Raw genomic sequence first — 18317 nt, 5'->3', positions numbered from 1 at the left:
AAGAACAGACTCTCCAGGCCACAAGGGTGAAGGGACTGTTCAAATGGGTTGCTCACTTGGACCAAAGAAGTATAGACATTTATATATTTATGTTGTTGTTGTTATGTGCCGTCGAGTCGGCCCCGACTCATAGCGACCCCTCCTTGGGTTTCCAAGGCAGTATCACTACGGAAGTAGGATTGCCCAACCTTCCTTCCGAGGAGTGGCTGGTGGGTTTGAACCGCCAGCCGTCTGGTTAGCAGGCAAGTGTCTTAGCCACTATGCTACCAGAGCTCCCTTATATATAGGAAGGGCTTAATAAAATCTTGCTGAATGAGGTGAACTCATGAGTCTGTTCCTAAGAACTAAAAGATTCTTAGTGATACTGCCTCGGAAAACCAAGGAGGGGTCGCTTGAGATGGATCCAACTCGATAGCAGTGCGTTTGGTTTAAATATTAAATAGCAGGTAATCAAATATTTTTCTGAACTGAATTTCACCAGACATTATGCTTCATTAATAATATTTATTTTAAAGACCACTTTTATTGTAACAAATATAAAATTCATCAGTGTTTTACGTTTTACAAAATGTCAAAAATGCTTTAAGTACAAAACATGTTAATAAAATGAAAATTATGTTGTATTATCTGATACATACTTAATACTGTCAACATGCACACCATATGCCAGAAAAGCCCATGCATTATTAAAAGAAAAAAATGAATAAGATAGAACGGCTGTATTGTCTCATTACAAGTTCATTGCTTCGGTCAGTTTTCTTTCTTCAGGGATACCATTTACCTGAAATATGTAAGAATGAATACGGGCATGAGTTAGTCAGGGCAGGGACATTTCTAGTTTTAAAGCAAAACTAATTATGGTAAGGAGAAATTTTGGACTTGCTTAGCATGATTTAAAATAATTATTTTGCATTATATCTCTGCATTTAGTTTCAAGAAAAATAAATAAATAAAATTCTACATAAGCCCTCTCCTCTTTGGACCAAAGCCATAATTTTTTGTATATCTCAAAAGGTACAGCCTGAAAATTCCTCCCACAATAAACAAAAAGAATAAGCCTGACTGTGGGATGTATGACTGTACCTTTTAATCATGGCTTTTTAGAAAATACCATGTGGGTTGGGAGGGCACAGAAAATGGGAAAACCTGAAGGGCTTCAAACCTAATGGCTTGGGCTCACTCCAAAAGGTAGGGCTATTGTCAAGTCGTAACTGCCCTATTATCCCAGCTAGGGCTTAAGTCCAGGATTACAACAGCGGCAACTAGTCCATTTCCTAAACTTTTCATGAGAATTTCAAAGGAAACAACTAACTAAATGAAACAGAAACTTCAAAATCTACTCTCCCTAATGACTTCTACATAGTTAGTTACAAATAAAATTATTTGATATCCAGGAGATAAACCCTGTGCCTAAATTAATGTCATAAAGAAAACTGTAACACTAGCCTAGCCTAGGGCTTTGAGCTACTTGGAAAAAACAAGTAATTGTTTCTCAATAATCAGGCACAAATGTAGCCGCCTCTTTGTGGGATGAGAGTAACCAAGGTGGAGGAACAGAAAAGCTGTTGTGCCCATGAAAATCCATTAACAGTACTGAACCCACACATTTACAGAAGAACAGAATAACTCAGAAGTTGAGAAACAAATTTTTTTTTCACTTAAATGGGCAGAATGGGAATAAAGGATATAATCTGTGTATTTATCTCTTTCTTCTCTCCAGGTGCATTACTCTATTTAGTTTTAAATTTATCAGAGGCATTATATAAAAATGCTAAGCTGGTCTCTCTCCCTTTAGCACGTTAAGATGCTTGGGAGGCTCACTCAAGAAAACAAATAAGCAAACAACAACAAAAAAAAACCCACAAAACACAAGCCTAGAAAAAACAACAATAAGGGAAGAGAGTATACTTCAGTCCATAATATGTTCCAAATTGCAGAAAAATGTAAGAAAACAAGAAGGTAATAGGCTTCAACGTTAACTTAAAAGATCAAAGCTTTCCTGACTCAAGCAAATGCCTGCTCCCCAAAACCTGTTTTAGAAAAATAATTTAGAAAATAGGTTGAACAACTTAAAACCCCCTAGGGAAGTTCTTTGGCTCTTTATCGTACTTGCTCAGGCACAAATTGTCCTTGTATTTGGAAATGCTCCTTGTTACTAAAATGCAGCGTGCTAACAAGTCTACTTACTCAAAAATCTATACAATGATAAAATAAACCCTTCTATTATTACCTACCCAAGTTTCTTCATTTCCCTAATGATATAAAATCTGGATTTTTAAACACTGAAAAGAAATATTTACTATTTTTGTAGAAATTACCTCCTTTCTACTCACTCCATGCCTGAAATAATTAAAAATCAGAAGAAAGAAATCTTAGGAGGGACAGAAAACTTTGAGGTTAATAAGGAAGAAGTTCTAGCATTTCTTTGTAGAAATATGGTTTTAAATTTTTTCCTCTTAAAGATATTAGTTGTATTGAGATTCATTTAATTTTTGCTCTGTAGGTAACACATGTTTACAACAAAGTTTGTTCCTTCATCAATCTCCTGAACGCTTACACAGTAGCACCACCACATCAATATATTGAATAGTCTTGTTGAAACATGTTAGTATTTAATTAAAACAAGTAATCAAAATTGTGGGTAAAAAATCTGATAAATGTTATCTCATAATTCAAATTTGATGAACAACTTCATTATACTTGCCTCAAATCTTTGAAAAGTTGTCAAACGAAAATCTCCTTAAATTCCCGAAAGCAGTAACAGAGAAGATAAATTTTTAATGAAAACACCCAATAAATATATGTGTGTGCCTGAAGTTTTAAGAGACTTACTTAATAGCTTCCCTACCACAATGCCACCAATTCATACTCAGAATTCCTCATCAGCGTTACATTTTCAAAACTCCTCTTGCTTTTCCAAAAGAGCTACAAAAGCATCACTGGTTGCCTGGCAATTAGAACCAGGAATCAAACCCTAATTAGAAGACAATCGTGAACAAGTTAACTACTCAGTACCAAGATGAATGAAATAATTGGCTGTGGAAAATTTTAGGGACACTTGAAAGAAATAAACTTAAAGAAACAAAGTCTTAGGGAAATAGAATGGTCCAGGGAGAATTGTCCGCCATCTTGTTGTCACTGGTCATGTTTTAACAGCTTTTTAAAGGGGCTTTAAAGCCAGCCCAACTATTTCTCATTTATCCCCTGAAGCCTTAGTGATCAGTCACAATGGTTTCCTTTTGTAAGAGTCAGTTTCAAGCTGCTCACTTACTGAGACAAATCCTGGATGCATCCAATCTAACAATCTTTCATACAGGAAGAATAGGAAGCTTTGCTGAAGGAAGGGGACTTAATTCAGTCTTCCTTAATTAGACAGGACCTCCATGGATGCGTCTGCTTTAAGAGACTCTGCCCTGTGTTCATAACCCTGGTGCCAATCTATGCAAAAAACTAAGCTATTCTTCTGAGGTTCTAACTCTGATTAAGGAATGACACAACTGTTTTGCCTTATTTGGTGAAGCAAAGGCTTCATAAATAATATATTACTATAATTATCTTTTACTCTATTAGCATCATCCATAAACAGCAACTTATTTTCAGTACTCACCTGCAGTCTGCTGTTGTGGAATCTGAGTCTGATGTGGCAAGTTCCTAGAAATGATTAACATTTTTCAATAAAACAATTCAGTTAACACACACATGTGAATAGAGAGACATTAGGACGAAAACTTTTATAGTTAGAAAGGACCCTGGAAGTCATCTAATACTGCACAACTCGGGTTCCTACCCCATGAGTTTATGGATGGGAAAAATGAAGTTTAAGAATGGTAAATAATATTTTATAACATTCACTGAGGTTTTATTACATGCTATACTGTAAACCACCTCACAAAACCCTGGAAGGTACGTATTATCATTTTTCTCATTTTACAGATGAAGAAACAGGCTTACAGGTTTTAGGCTACATAGTTAGGAAGTAAAGGACAAACTTGTGAGCACAGTGACTTTGGGACTTGTGCTCTTAACCTGTGAGTACTTTCAGATCCAGGACTAGAACATACACATACATTCACACACCCTCAATGAACAACATAGATGACCACTTTCACTTACTATCCCAACTTGTGCTCCCACCCCAGGGAATGAAACTGCCAATCTACCCAGCTTTGCTAGTAAAACTGTAGTTTTCCTTGATCCTTCACTCTCCCTAAGTCCCATATATCTATATCACTTGGGAACTCTTGATGATTTCTTCAATCACCTTTGAGTCTGCTCCCCTCTCCCCCATGTCCATTGCCACTAACCTCATTGAGGACTTCATCATTTCTCTCTTGGATCATTGCAACTTGTCTGACGTATTTCCTCATTCCCATTCTTGCTCCCCTATAAGCCATTTTACACAGTCCTGTCAAAATGAATTTTCTAAGACACAAATCTGATCATGTCATTCAAATAGTTAAATGATTTTCAGTATTTCCTTATATCTACCTGAAAATTAAGTTTCAGGTTTTTGAGCTCAGAAGTCACTCAATATATATGGTCCATACATGGAGCTTTGAATATATCCCACTTGAATTTAAAGCCAATATCAAGAATGGATTTGATGCATTGAATACCAATGACTGAAGACCACTGAGCTGTGAGATAACATCAAGACCATCATACATGAAGAAAGCAAAAAGTTCATTAAAAACACTGAGAAGAAAGAAAAGACCAAAATGGATGTCAGAAGAGACTCTGAAACCTGCTCTTAGAATAGCTAAAACAAATGGAAGAAATGATGTAATAAAAGAGCTGAACAGATTTCAAAGGTTGGCTGGAGAAGACAAAGTAAAGTATTACGGTGAAATGTGCAAAGATCTGGAGTTAGAAAACCAACACGGAAGAACACGCTCAGCATTTCTTTCTCAAGCTGAAAGAACTGAAGGAAAAAACTGAAGCCTCAAGTTGCAATGTTGAAGGACTCTATGGGTTAAATATTGAACAATGCAGAAGCATCAAAGGAAGATGGAAGAAATACAGAGTCACTGCACCAAAGAGTTAGTGGATGTTCAACAATTTCAGAAGGAAGCATATCATCAAGAAACAATGGTACTGAAGAAAGAAGTCTAACCTGCACTGAAGGAAATGGTGAAAAACAAGGCTCCAGGAACTGCTGGAACCCCAATTGAGATGCTTTAACAAACAGATGTGCACTGGAAGCAGTCACTTGTCTATGCCATGAAACTTGGGAGACAGCTACCTGGCCACCCAATTGGAAGAGATCGGTATTTGTGCCCTTTATAAACAACAACCACAAAAAAGGTGACCCACCAGAATGTGTAAAGTATCAAACAATACCATTAATATCACACCCAAGTAAAATTTTGCTGAAAATAATTCAAAAATGGTTATAGCAGGACATAGAAATGGAACTGCCATAAATTCAAGCTGGATTCAGAAGAGGACATGGAATAAGCAATACCAGTGCTGATGTCTGATGGATCTTGGCTGAAAACAAAGAATACCAGAAAGATGTTTACCTGTGTTTTATTGATTATGCAAAGGTACTTGACTGTGTGTATCATAACAAACTATGGATAACATTTTTTTTTTTTATCTGTAATTCTTTTTTTTTTTTTTATTAGGATTTGGGTGAAGATTTACAGAGTAAATTCACTTTTCATACAGCAGTTCACATATACTTTGTCTCATGTCATTGACCAAAATTTACAATGCAGCAGCTCCCCTCCCACTTCCTCCCCATAGTTACCTCCTCCCAGTGTCCATCCCTTCATACTCTTCTGCACCCTGAGCTATCTCCCTGTGCATAAGAAGCCCTTCCTTCTCCCATGATTATTCTCTCCAGGGCATGTGTCTACTTGAGGTAAATGTTTAACTCACATGCCTGTACTTTGTTTGGCTGGAAACCACAGTTGTGGGTTCAATTCCAGACCTGAAGGGCAGCTAGGGGCCATAGTCTCAGTGGTTCCACCAGGCTCTATTGGACCAGCAAACCTGGTCCCCACCTTCTTTTTTTTATTTTTTATTTTTTTTTATTTTTTCCTTATGGATAACATTTTGAAGAATGGGAATTCCAGAACACTTAATTGTGCTCATGTGTAACCTGTACATAGACTAAGAGGCAGTCATTCTGACAGAAAAAGGGAATACGGCATGGTTTAAAATCAGGAAGGGTGTGCCTCAAGGTTGTATTCTTTTACCATACTTACTCAGTTTGTACACTGAGTAACTAATCCAAGAAGCTAGATTATATGAAGCAGAATGTGGCGTCAGGATCGAAGGAAGAGTCATTAGCAACCTGTGATACCTACATGACACATTTGTTTGCTGAAATGGAGGACTTGAAGCATTTACTGACAAAGATCATACTGATGAAGTATGTATTACACTTCAACATAAAGAAAACAAAAATCCTCACAACTGGACCAATAAGCAGTATCATGATAAATGGAGGAAAGGTTGAAGTTGTTAAGGATTTCATTTTACCTGAATCCACAAACAACACCCAAGAAAGCAGCACTCAAGAAATTAAACAACATATTGCATTTCTGCCGCAAAAGCAGAGATGTCACTGTGTGGACTTAGGTGTGCCTGACCCAAGGCATGGTATTTTCAATCACCTCAAATGCATAAGAAAGCTGGACAATGAATAAGGAAGACCAGAGAAAAACAGATGCATTTGAATGATGGTGTTGGTGAAGAATATTGAATATGCCATGGGCTGCCAGAAGAACAAACAAATTCGTCTTGGAAGAAGCACACTCAGAATGCTCCTTAGAAGCGCGGATGGTGAGACTTCATCTCTCATATTCTGGTTATGTTATCAGGGGAGACCAGCCCCTGGAGAAAGACAACATGCTTGGTAAAGTAAAGCATCAGTGAAAAACAGGAAAACCCTCACAAGATGGACTGACACAGTGGCTGCAACAATGGGCTCAAACATAGCAATGATTATGAGGATGGCATAGGTCCGGGCAATGTTTCGTTCTGTTGTACACGAGGGTACTGTGAGTCAGAACCAACATGACGGCACCTGACAACAACAGGCAGTCCTCCCTGAAAATCAACCACCATGGTCACTAGCACCTTCTGTGCCCAGATAACTCCCATTCCCATTCATCATTTCAAAAATTCAACTCATAATTTGTTACAGTGGACATGTATTGTGCTTATAATTAAAAAAAAATCTTATGATGAATGCTATTAAAATTTTTCACTTACTATATTTAAAAGAAAAAATATCTCAAGTACCACAATTTCTATGATTCCTCTCTATCTTAAACACCACTCCCCCAATTAGATTTCCTATTAGTGTCCTTTCATACTAAATGACTGTTGGTATTTTCCACATATAACATTGAATTGTCCCAAAGTACAGTAAGAACTATCCTATTTCATTTAGCATCCCTTGCTGTTAGCATGCAATTAATGTTTTTTGAATGAATACATACAAAAGTGAAGATATTTTAAAAGGCCACACAATATACACAATACACACACACACACACAGAATTTAGCTGCAAAATTAATGAAACGCATTTTGAAACAATGAAATGCATTTGAAAATTTATGAAAATGTACAATTTAAGTTTTGGTGGTAGGAGAAATTCTAGGAGTCAGCCCTGACTACAAAGTAGGGCTTGATATAAGCCAGGGAGGAACTTTTAGTTTCATGTTTCTCTTCAGCCACGGAACTCCTTTTAATTGAAATCCTAAGCAGTACCCTGATACACAAAAGCGACTGATGTGAGGTTGCCTGGGTTGAAACAAGGGAGCCAGGAATCCCACCTACTTTGTTTCCTTTGCCCCACAGGCTGACCATGCTGACCCCTGAGGCATTTCTAAGAAACCTCCAAGAAACAGAGTTTGAAAACCATTGATCTAAATAATTTTGTCCAGGCAAATACTAAGTTCCAAATGCAATGATCTAAAATGTAAAACAGTATGCAAAATAGTTAAATACAGTTTAAACTCTTAAACTACAGGAAGCCAATGACTTAACTGATTAAAAAACTCAGTTCCATTTAAAATACATTCTTATGGAGATAACAGAATTGATTCTAACTCAATTTGATAAAGTTCTTTAATAATTCATCGCACATTCTTTTTTGCTGTTCCATGTAATGCCTAAGGCACTTGCCTGCTAACCAGAAGGCTGGTGGTTCAAACCCACCAACGACTCCTCGGAAGGAAGATGGGGCAATCTACTTCCATAGTGATACTGCCTCAGAAACCCAAGGAGGTGTGTCTACAAGTCAGGTCTGACTCGACGGCACGTAACAACATCAGCCCTATTTGTCTTTGTGTGGGTTAAAGGAGCATTTCTTTTGTTTTTTTCTTTCTGTATTTCACACAATGTGTTTATATTGATTTTGACTATGGAAGTAAAAAAGATTGTTGTGTAAACCACATAGAAGAAATGAGTTTTAGATTTAAAGATGGAAAAGTGAACATTTTTACTATGTAATTATTATTGTTATTTACTTACATAGTCAAAATGTAATGAACATGGGCACTGGAAGGAAATGACTGCATTTATCAGCTTCTAATGAAACTGATACAAACACACATTTAAGTGCACACTCAGGTACTTCTTAATTCCCTATCATCTGTAGCTCTACTTAGCCTATTAGCAGATTAAATCAACACATTTTTTAAAAATCAACAGTTTTTTAACAATAAATAAATAAATAAATAAAGCCAGAACGTAGGTGCTTAGACATAAACAGTGGCAAGTGGTAAGCAAAGCAGGTTTTCCAAAAGCCCTAGATCAAGGATATCTAAAATTCCAAGTAAATATGGTGAAAAGGTAGTTGGAAGCCATTTCTTTTAGCCCCACCTGACTTCTCCTTCTACGGAACATAGGTTGAAAACCACTGATCAAAGTCAATCCACTGCCCTGCTATTTCTTCTCTAGCAACCACTTCTTCCTCTTCTGCTCCAAGGCAAAACTTTCTAAATGGGTAAGCTTCAGGAGAGAAGAGTTGGTTGGGAAAGTGTCATACACAAACTTAGCAAGTAGACATGTCGGAGAAAGCAACTGTGGATCACACTGGTTTAGGGACTGAGGATATCTGCAGTGTATGTTGCAGTTGCAAGTTGACTCCGACTCACAGCGACCCCCTTTGGGTTTCCGAGTCGGTGAATCTTTACAGAGGAGCTCTGGTAGCGTCAACGGCACATAACAACAACAACAGCAACAACAACAAATCTTTACAGAAGGAGATTACGTCTTCTGCAGAGCGGCTGGTGGGTTTGGACCGCAAACCTTCTGGTTAGCAGGCAAATGCCTTAGTCACTATGCCACCAGAGCTTCTTTGAAATTTAGATAGTTGTATCAAAATGCTTAGGTATGCAAAAAAGTACTCAACAACAAAATATGTAGAGATTCAACAGCCCCAGAGTCCCTAAGGTATGCACATGGAGCTGTTTTTATGGCTGCCCAAACTTGTGGCTACACGTGAGTTTGTGAGTGTCAGAGTTGCGAGTGTTAATATAGCTAGGATGGGCATCTTTGAAGTTGTATAGTCTATTTAAGAACCGAAGGAAGGTGACTTGTAAGAGCACTGCTTCGGGCATCTTAGAAAGACGCCTACTACTAACTGCTAGAGTTAAGAAACAGAGAATGTGGTAAATAAGTGGGAGCATTTCCACCTTTGGGGAAAGCAGGCTAACAAAGGTAATTACACAGGAGAGTGGGGGCTGACTTCAAATAGAGGCCCTATAATCCTTCAAAGAAAGAGCCTTTATAAAGTCATAAAACTGTTGAGAATAATGAAGTTATTAATGGATGAACTGAAAGTACATAATATAGAAATAAGATTTAAGAAAACTGTAATTCTCTAAATTATTAGCATTAATTATTTTCTAATTTTGCTACTATTAATTACAAGCATTTAAATAGAAAATTGTGGAAATTAGCCATTCCACAAGCTTCATTCTTTAAGAAAGCAAAGGTAATAATTTTCAAATTAATTAATATATCCTTTGGAAGGAATATGCTGATTTCAGGAGACCTGGCGGCACAGTGGTTAATGCTTGGCTGCTAACCCAGAGTTTGGCAGTTTGAACCCACCCAGTGACTCCACGAGATAAAAGACCTGGCAATCTGCTCCTATAAAGATTACAGCCTTGGAAACCCTATAAGGCAATTCTACTTTTCCTATAGGATCCCTATGAGTTGAAATCGACTCAATGGCACACAACATCACTACCACCACCACTATTTATTATGTGTACAGTTGTTTGAAGGTAATTTGACATTCCTGGATACCCTGCAGAGTAATTCTATGAGCAAGGTTGGTGATTATCAACCAATGATATTCCTACCTACCTGAAGACTCAAAAGCAAGGAGAGGTTACGATTTGTATAAAGCCACTAAATCCATGCCAGGTTTGAAAGTAAATGACTTTAGTTTTGGTAGTGGAACATGAAACACTTTTCTTTTGAAACAGCATGGAGTCATTTAACAATTAGACAATAGTAATATATTTTTGGAATTTCTCAGTTATTTCAGTAAAATTGATATTGCTCAAACCTCAGACTTTCTATATAAAAACATATCTGCATAAATGTAGATTTGAACCTTATATTTAAGTACTTTTACTAAGCAATCAGGCCATTATTTGCAAAGAGAGAGAGATTACAAAGAAATCAGAAACATCACCATATTTTTTAATTTCAAAACCTTATTTTAACTAAAATCAATTTAGAACCCACATTAATGCAGAGGAGAAAGGAGATATTCATTTATTTCTTTTGTGTTTTCCCCAATTGTTTAAAGCCAAACCCAGGTCAACCATAGCTTTAAAAGTGAAGCACTGTAAATCTTTAGATCCAAAATCCATCAGAGATACTACATTTATCACTTTTAGTGTATAATTACTTTAAAAAAAAAGTCAATGGCTCTAAAATATTCTTGGCTGCTTGACACTTCTTGTCAACAGGAAACAATTTTCTTGGCTCTCTGAAGCATTCTCTTCAACTGAAATTAACTTTTATTAAAATCTAATTTTTTATTTATGGAATTTTTCCATAAAGTTAATTGTCATTATTGCTGGAGGGAAGACAAATACAGAAAATGCTTTAAATAAATGCTAAAACGATTAGTTATTAAATATCTTTAATTAGAAGACTTATTTAATTCTACTTCTATACTTGTTAATTTGCAAAGATTAAGCACAATCTTCCTCCTGTTTTGAGGAAGACTCAATTATCCTGGATTAGGCACTATGTTTAGTATAATGAATAAGGAAATTTTCTGTACGTCAATTAAGATATTCCTAAAATATATGTGGGGCGTTTCCCCCATTACTCATTATATAAGGGTAGCCCATGGAGGTGTGTCTCAGGAAAAATCAGTTGGTATTAACGTTGGTATAGGAAAAGCATAAGTGAGAAGGCACATTTGGCCCATTATAAATTTAAGAATAAGTTATTTTCCACTGAAAACATATGATGAATAAAATAAATCAGTCATAAAGGACAAATACCGTATGACCTCACATATATGAAATAAACAAATATATAGAAATCAAGGATTATTAATGGTTAGCAAGAGTGGGGACGGAAGGAGAGGGAAAGTGTTTGTTTGGGAGGCACTGAGTTTCGTTAAAGGTGGTGCAATGTTTTAGATGAGGGTAAGGATCATGATGACACAACACAAAAAATGGAATCAATGTGACTGAGTTGTAAATGTGGGAGTTGTGTGGGTATGCCTGCTTCAGAGAGAGAGACAGGAAGAAGAAAAAATTTTCTATAAAACCAAGTATTTGGGATCCTCAGTCAATACTCCTTTCACAAGCATAAAACTGTACAAGAGCTACAGTCTCTGACTGGTGTTTAGCTTTTCAAAGTTTAGCATTTCCCTGTCCACATCCAATAGAAATACCAGTGGCTCTGGTTTTCCCAATCCTAAAATGGAAGTAGTTTAAGTATTTAATCATGAATTGTCAACCTTTTTTTTCTGCTCCACTGTAACACACACTTCCATGAAACTGGAATTCCCAGAAGTAGGGCCTTGAGATCTGAATTGTAAAAGTCCACATGTGATCCTCATGGTCACTTTGTTTGAGACTGACTAGGCTAGCCTATCTCTCAATTTTCCCTTTAGGTCTTAAAATTCTGTGACTTGGAATGTAATTTTTAAATTTAAATAAGCATAACTATTTATCTTTGAAGTATATCAGTCATATCTATGTTATATTCTGTTAATTCTTTGGTCACAAATACAACTCCCAAACAGAACAACAGGCAAAAGCAAATTACTTTAAGAATCTTTTTATGATACGATTTCCAGAAATAGATTATAATGAATGAGAGGATGGCCTACAAAAGAAAACATTTTTGTATTATTTAATGGCTGTAAAGAATTTATGCACTGAGCTACAAAGCTAACTGATTAAGTAGAAATGCAGAATGTCTATACTGAGGACAAAGGAACATTCTACAAACACCTGGCTAGTGCTCCTTAAGACTCCCATGGTCATGGGGAACAGGAATGTCTAAGAAATTGTCCCAGAGTAGAGAATACCAAAAAATCAAACCAAACCACTGCCATGGACTCAATTCCAACTCACAGTGACCCTACAGGACAAAGGAGCACTGACCCATAGGGTTTCCAAGGCTGTAAATTTTTATGGAAGCAGACTGCCTCATCTTTCTCCCATAGAGTGGCTGGTGGATTTGAACTGCTGACATTTTGGTTGGCAGCCAAATGCTTTAACTGCACCAACAGGAGACATTAAATGTAATGATGTATCCTAGATTGAATACTGGAACAGAAAAAGAATATTAGCAGAAAAACTAGTGAAATCTGAAAGAAGTCTGGAGTTTGGTTAATAGTAATAGTAATGCACCAATGCTGGTTTATTTGTTGTGAAAAAAATGTATCACAGTAAATGTAAGATGTTACTAATGGGAGATACTGGATGAGGGGTTTTCAGGAACTCTGTGTATTACCTGTGCAATTTTTGTCTACCTTTAAAATCATTCAAAAAAAAAAAAAAAAAAAAGCTTATTTAAAAAAAAATTAGTGTGGGAGGTGAGCTGTTGCATTGTGGTAAACTGTGGTCAATGTCATGAGACAAAGTGTGTATGAACTACTGTATGGAAAGTGAATTTGCTCTGGAAACCTTCACCCAAATCACAATAAAAAAAAGAGCAAAGGCCAAATTAAAATTATTTTAAGTTTCTATTAAAAAAAAAAAAAGGCCAAACTCACTGCTGTAGGGTTGAATCCAACTCATCCCAACCCCCCCCCCACCGGGTTTCCGAGGCGGTATCTCCATGGAAGTAGATTGCCCAATCTTCTCCATCTAAGGAGTGGTTTTGAACCACCAGCCTTCCAATTAGGAGTCAAATGCCTAATTGCTCAGATTGTCTCTATAATGTAGAAAGTAGAAGGACCCTCTAAATGAAAACTCTCCTTTCTGAGCATGTGCTACATCTGCCAGGTAGTTCTGCTCAGGTTTCCCTTTCCACTATCTCTTAAATCACTTGCCTGTTATCTGGACTAGAAATACTTCTGAGGTCAAGGACCACATTATCTACCCCTTACTAGATATGAGGATAGGTAAACAACCTAATCTCAGTTCTGACCTAATTTAGTTTTTTGCCTCCTACTTTATCTCCATGTTATCATCTACAAATGATTCAACATTTTTTTACTAGCTAATTTATGGTGCTCGTTGGAGTTCTATGAAGCTTTCTACCAAATAAGAAAATGTTACTCTATACTTGATAAATAACTGTGGCAACCCCTTGTTGCACAACTCCTGTTGTGTGTGCATTCAAGTCAATTCCAACACATAGTGACCCTGCACAACAGAGTAGAACTGCCCCAAAGTGCTCCTGGCCTGTCATTTTTATGGGCACAGATCTCAAGCTCTTTTCTCCCACAGAGCACTGATGGATTCTAAGCTTTTAGTTAGTAACTGAGCATCTAAACACTGCACCACCAGTACTCCTTGCAGAACTATTAGAGATCTCTGTAATTCTGCAGTAGATTGACATTTAAAAGACCAACCCAAGTTTCTATGCAGCTTTGAAAGAAACCTTTAAACTCAAGTCTTGCTTTGACTTCAAAATAAACCTCTAGCTATACCCTTATGCCTGAATATTTGTAATGTCAATTCTGAAGAATAAATATGAAATCCTATAGCTAGATGATTGGAAGGACGGTTGGGCAATCTACTTCCGTAGTAATACTGCCTCGGAAACGCAAGGAGGGGTCACTACAAGTCTGATCCAACTTGACGGCAGTGCGTTTGTTTTTGTTTTGATAGCTAGATGAATTGTTTTTGAATGATAAATTCAGCACACTTAGTATGAATATGTGAACATGAAATTCATGTCCTTTCAGAAAAGGTTGCTACGAGTCTGATGCAACTTGACGGCAGTGCGTTTTGTTTTTTGTTTTGATAGCTAGACAAATTGTTTTTGAATGATAAATTCAGTACACTTAGTATGAATATGTGAAGATGAAATACATGTCCTTTCAGAAAAGGTTAATTAATAAATATGAAGAATCATTATTCAATCACATACCTGATCATAAAATACTGTACTGCCTCATCAAATATAATATCTCATTTTAAAGTTGATAATTCAGTTTGATCCATATAACCAAAACATTTATATATGAGTTTACTTGATGTAAAAGTGAAACTTTAAAAAATAGGCTATATTTTCAAGGTAAAGAGTGAAAGCTGAATTTTTATAAAGGACAGCTATGACAAACCTGATAAAAAAAAAATTCCCTATTATCTAGCATGGTTGGAAAATGAGGTTAATCACATATTGTGGCTTATAGGGAGTTACCATAGAGACCGTGCGCATATCATCCATTTCCAAGAAGAAACGAAAGATAATATACACTCAACACTGAAACTACACCAAATGTAATTTAATTTTCCTCTGATGAGTTAGACACACTTGATGATCTTGCAGTACCTCAGCATAATCATTGTGAACATCATCAATTATCTATGTACCCTATTTATATAGAAGTGCTAGTTAATGGAGTTTTTACATTAGCAGAAATCTGAATAATATTAAGGTTTTCCAGACTTAAAAATATGTATATGGTCAAATTGTTGCAAGTTCAATAAAGTAACCTTTTGCATTTTCAAATAGAGAAAGCTTATCAACATAATGACAGTCCTGATGGGGTCACAACAGGAGCAGGAAAATGTCCTTGGTTGTAAACTAGATTGGAAATTTTATTTTGCTTATATATAAGAAGCAACAATGCAAAATCATAACCTCTGAGAATCAAAGTAATTTTTAAGCAGATGATCTTATTGTTAATATACATGGTTACAAAACATCTAAAAATGACAGCAGCCTTTTTTCCTCCCTTCAATTCACTAAAAATAGTTTTACTGATATACAAACATATTCAAGCTTCCCTACTCATTCTAATAAGTATTTTTCTGTTTTAAAATTTTGTAGTATTGCTACTTTATCAATAGAAGCATTTCCCAAACTGTATTCCTTGAAGAGCTACCTAATCTAGCTTTGTTATGTGTATTTTACTCTTATTTCTTTGAAGAATCTCTCTCAACATTTTAAAGAACACTAGCATTCTAAGGAAAATAATATATGAAATGCTAGATTTAAATAAAATGTACAAATGATAACAACAAAATAAAATTTTTTAAAAAAAAGAATAAATACAAATTCTTTTCATTTTGAAAATGAATGGTAAGGCTATTCATAAATTTCACCTAAAAAAGAGGAGATTGGTAAATTGTGATAGTCTTGAAATCTTACTAGTTTTTTGTATCAGTATCTAATCCTGTTAAAGTAGGTTTTATAATAACCCATAATAGATGGGTCACTGACCACTAAGAACACAGAAATCTATCCTTTCCAGCCAGTAAAACTGAATTTTGAGAGACTTTAATATTTATATCCTTGATGTAATATTGATGTTCCCTAAACTCAAAATTTTAATTGTATGTAATTATTTCCACCATTAATAGGGTCTGAATTAACTGCTCACACAGACACATGGACTCACGTGGAAATATAAACACAAACACATTAGCCTACTCAACACTATGTAAATGATGTTACAAGACTTCAGAAAAATACTCCTAATGTTTTTGGATTTCCGAGGAATCCTGGACAAATGTATCTAGTCTGACAACATACGTTGCTCAAATTAATCATTGGTAGTCTTCAAATTACCAAAATAAACATTCTCAACGGGAAAATATATGTACCTAGCATGGATCCCAAACAATTTTTTAATCAGTAAGAGCTTTTCTATCATCATAGATATGTGTGTGTGTGTGTTTGTGTGTGTGTGTGTAAAAAAGAGACTGAGAGAGAGAGGAGAGTGGGATGGGGAGAGGGGAGAGAATGAGAAAGAGAAAGAGATTTGTGCCAATGATATCCATTGTATTTACAAAGGTAAGGTGAGAAAGAGGAGGTCTTCCAAAGCAAATTTTGTGATTCCTAGTTCCTGGGGCAACTGAATCAATTCATTTTAACATATGGTTAAAGAAGAACCATGTTCTTTAGAATAATGATAGCTTCAGCTACCATCTTCTTATCTCAAAACCCAGATTCTAGGCATATCACATTTTAGATAAAACCTAGATTCTAGGCATATCTGTTGTTGTTGTTACGTACGGTCGAGTCAGCCCCAACTCATAGCGACCCCTTCTTGGGTTTCCGAGGTAGTATCACTACGGATAGTAGGGTTGCCCAACCTTCCCTCCTAGGAGTGGCTGATGGGTTTGAACCACCAACCTTCTGGTTAGCAGTCAAATGCCTTAGGCACTACGTTACCAGAGCTCCTAGGCATATCTAGGGTCCTCAAATTCAACTCTGCAAGTTCCTCTACCACCGCCCCATATTTGCCCCTTACAAAGGCTTGATGGCCAGTCTTCCAGCACCGCAGAAAAGGTCTGCACCAAAAAATTGGTTTATAACTAAAATTGTAACTGCCTGTTTGGATATACAGGAGTTCTGGTGGCGTAGTGCCTAAGGCATTTTGACTGCTAACCAGAAGGCTGGCAATTCAAACCCACCAACCACTCCTTGGAAGGAAGGTTGGTCAACCTATTTCTGTAGTGATATCACCTCAGAAACCCAAAAAGGGGTCAATTTGAGTCAGATCTGACTCGACGGCAGTGTGTGTTGTTTTGATGTAAATGATGTTACAAGACTTCAGAAAAATAAAACAAAATTTTATTTTGTTGTTATTATCATTTGTACAAAAAGCAACCTAAAAAGTATTTTCCAACGGTAAGTATTTTAGATTAAAGAGGTCTAGGGTAATAAAATAAATTGGTTAAAAAAGCCAAATAATGCTAATAATATATCTAAAAATTAATTAATTTGTCATGCTTTAGGATATGCTTCTCTTTTCACAATTAACCCATCTTTGAGCAAACTTTTATTAGTTTATTATCAGTGTGAATTTCTTAAATATTAAGGTGAAAGTGTTCTTCTCTGGACTAGTAAAGCAAAATGTTTTTTAAAATGTGAGGGAAAAAAAAGCATTTCCTGAAAATAATTCTACTTTATTTGTTTCAGTACAGTGGCATTGGGATCTATGGAATCAATGTCGTCTTGGTAATTTCCAGTTATACACAAACAAAAACAGGAACAAAAAGCTTTGATCTTCAGAGACATTAAGTGAAAATATACATGCATAATAATAATTACGGTTCCAAGAGGATACTTACTGCTGTGTTTGCATCAGTGGCATGTTAGTGCTGTCGTAATTGTCTGTGTGTAGAGGAGGTATGATTTCCCCAGTTACAGGATGAAACACAGGAAGTGTTGACAGCGGCCAGGCTATCTCTCTATTCTTGGACATGTCACGAAGCTCTTTGGTAGATTTTTGAATAGCACTGTGATGGACCAATTGGATACTAGGTCAAAAAGAAAGAAAATAATGTATATTTAAAATCACATACTAGCTTAATGGGAGATCAATTAGAAAAAGTTATGGAAATTATTTTTCTTTTAAAATAAGAAGACATTATTGTACTTTGGACATTCTACATATTATCTCAGAAAGAGATATACGTCACATAGTTTTAACATAGAAAAACAGAATTATAAACTAATTTAAAGATATGTGTCTTTTATTAAACCAGGCTATGAAGTATTGTGTTAATATTACAGCCTAAAGTAATAAACTAGTGTTTATTTAATTTCTATGATTAAGATCAATCTACCATAGCTTTTATATTACTGCTTCTGATGGGGTATTTATAAATACTCACAGAAATTTCATTTTATGGTAGGTTATTACTGTAGACTCAGGAATACTTGTATGAAAGGTCTTTTC

At 36.0% G+C, this 18317-nt stretch overlaps 1 protein-coding gene across 1 annotated transcript in view; it reads right to left on the bottom strand.

Moving 5' to 3' along the window:
- Positions 1-17702: 17702 nt before the first annotated feature.
- Positions 17703-18317, bottom strand: part of SGCE (sarcoglycan epsilon) — a 68618-nt gene continuing 68003 nt past the window's right edge. Inside the window, 1 exon segment of the mRNA XM_042780810.1 lies at positions 17703-17895. Coding sequence (XP_042636744.1) covers positions 17703-17895 — 193 coding nt within the window.

This window comes from Orycteropus afer, unplaced genomic scaffold (genome assembly GCF_000298275.1).
Source record: "Orycteropus afer afer isolate SDZICR_OR568_19922 unplaced genomic scaffold, OryAfe1.0 scaffold00063, whole genome shotgun sequence".
Lineage (NCBI taxonomy): Eukaryota > Metazoa > Chordata > Mammalia > Tubulidentata > Orycteropodidae > Orycteropus > Orycteropus afer.
This window is presented reverse-complemented; position numbering and strand designations above follow the sequence as displayed.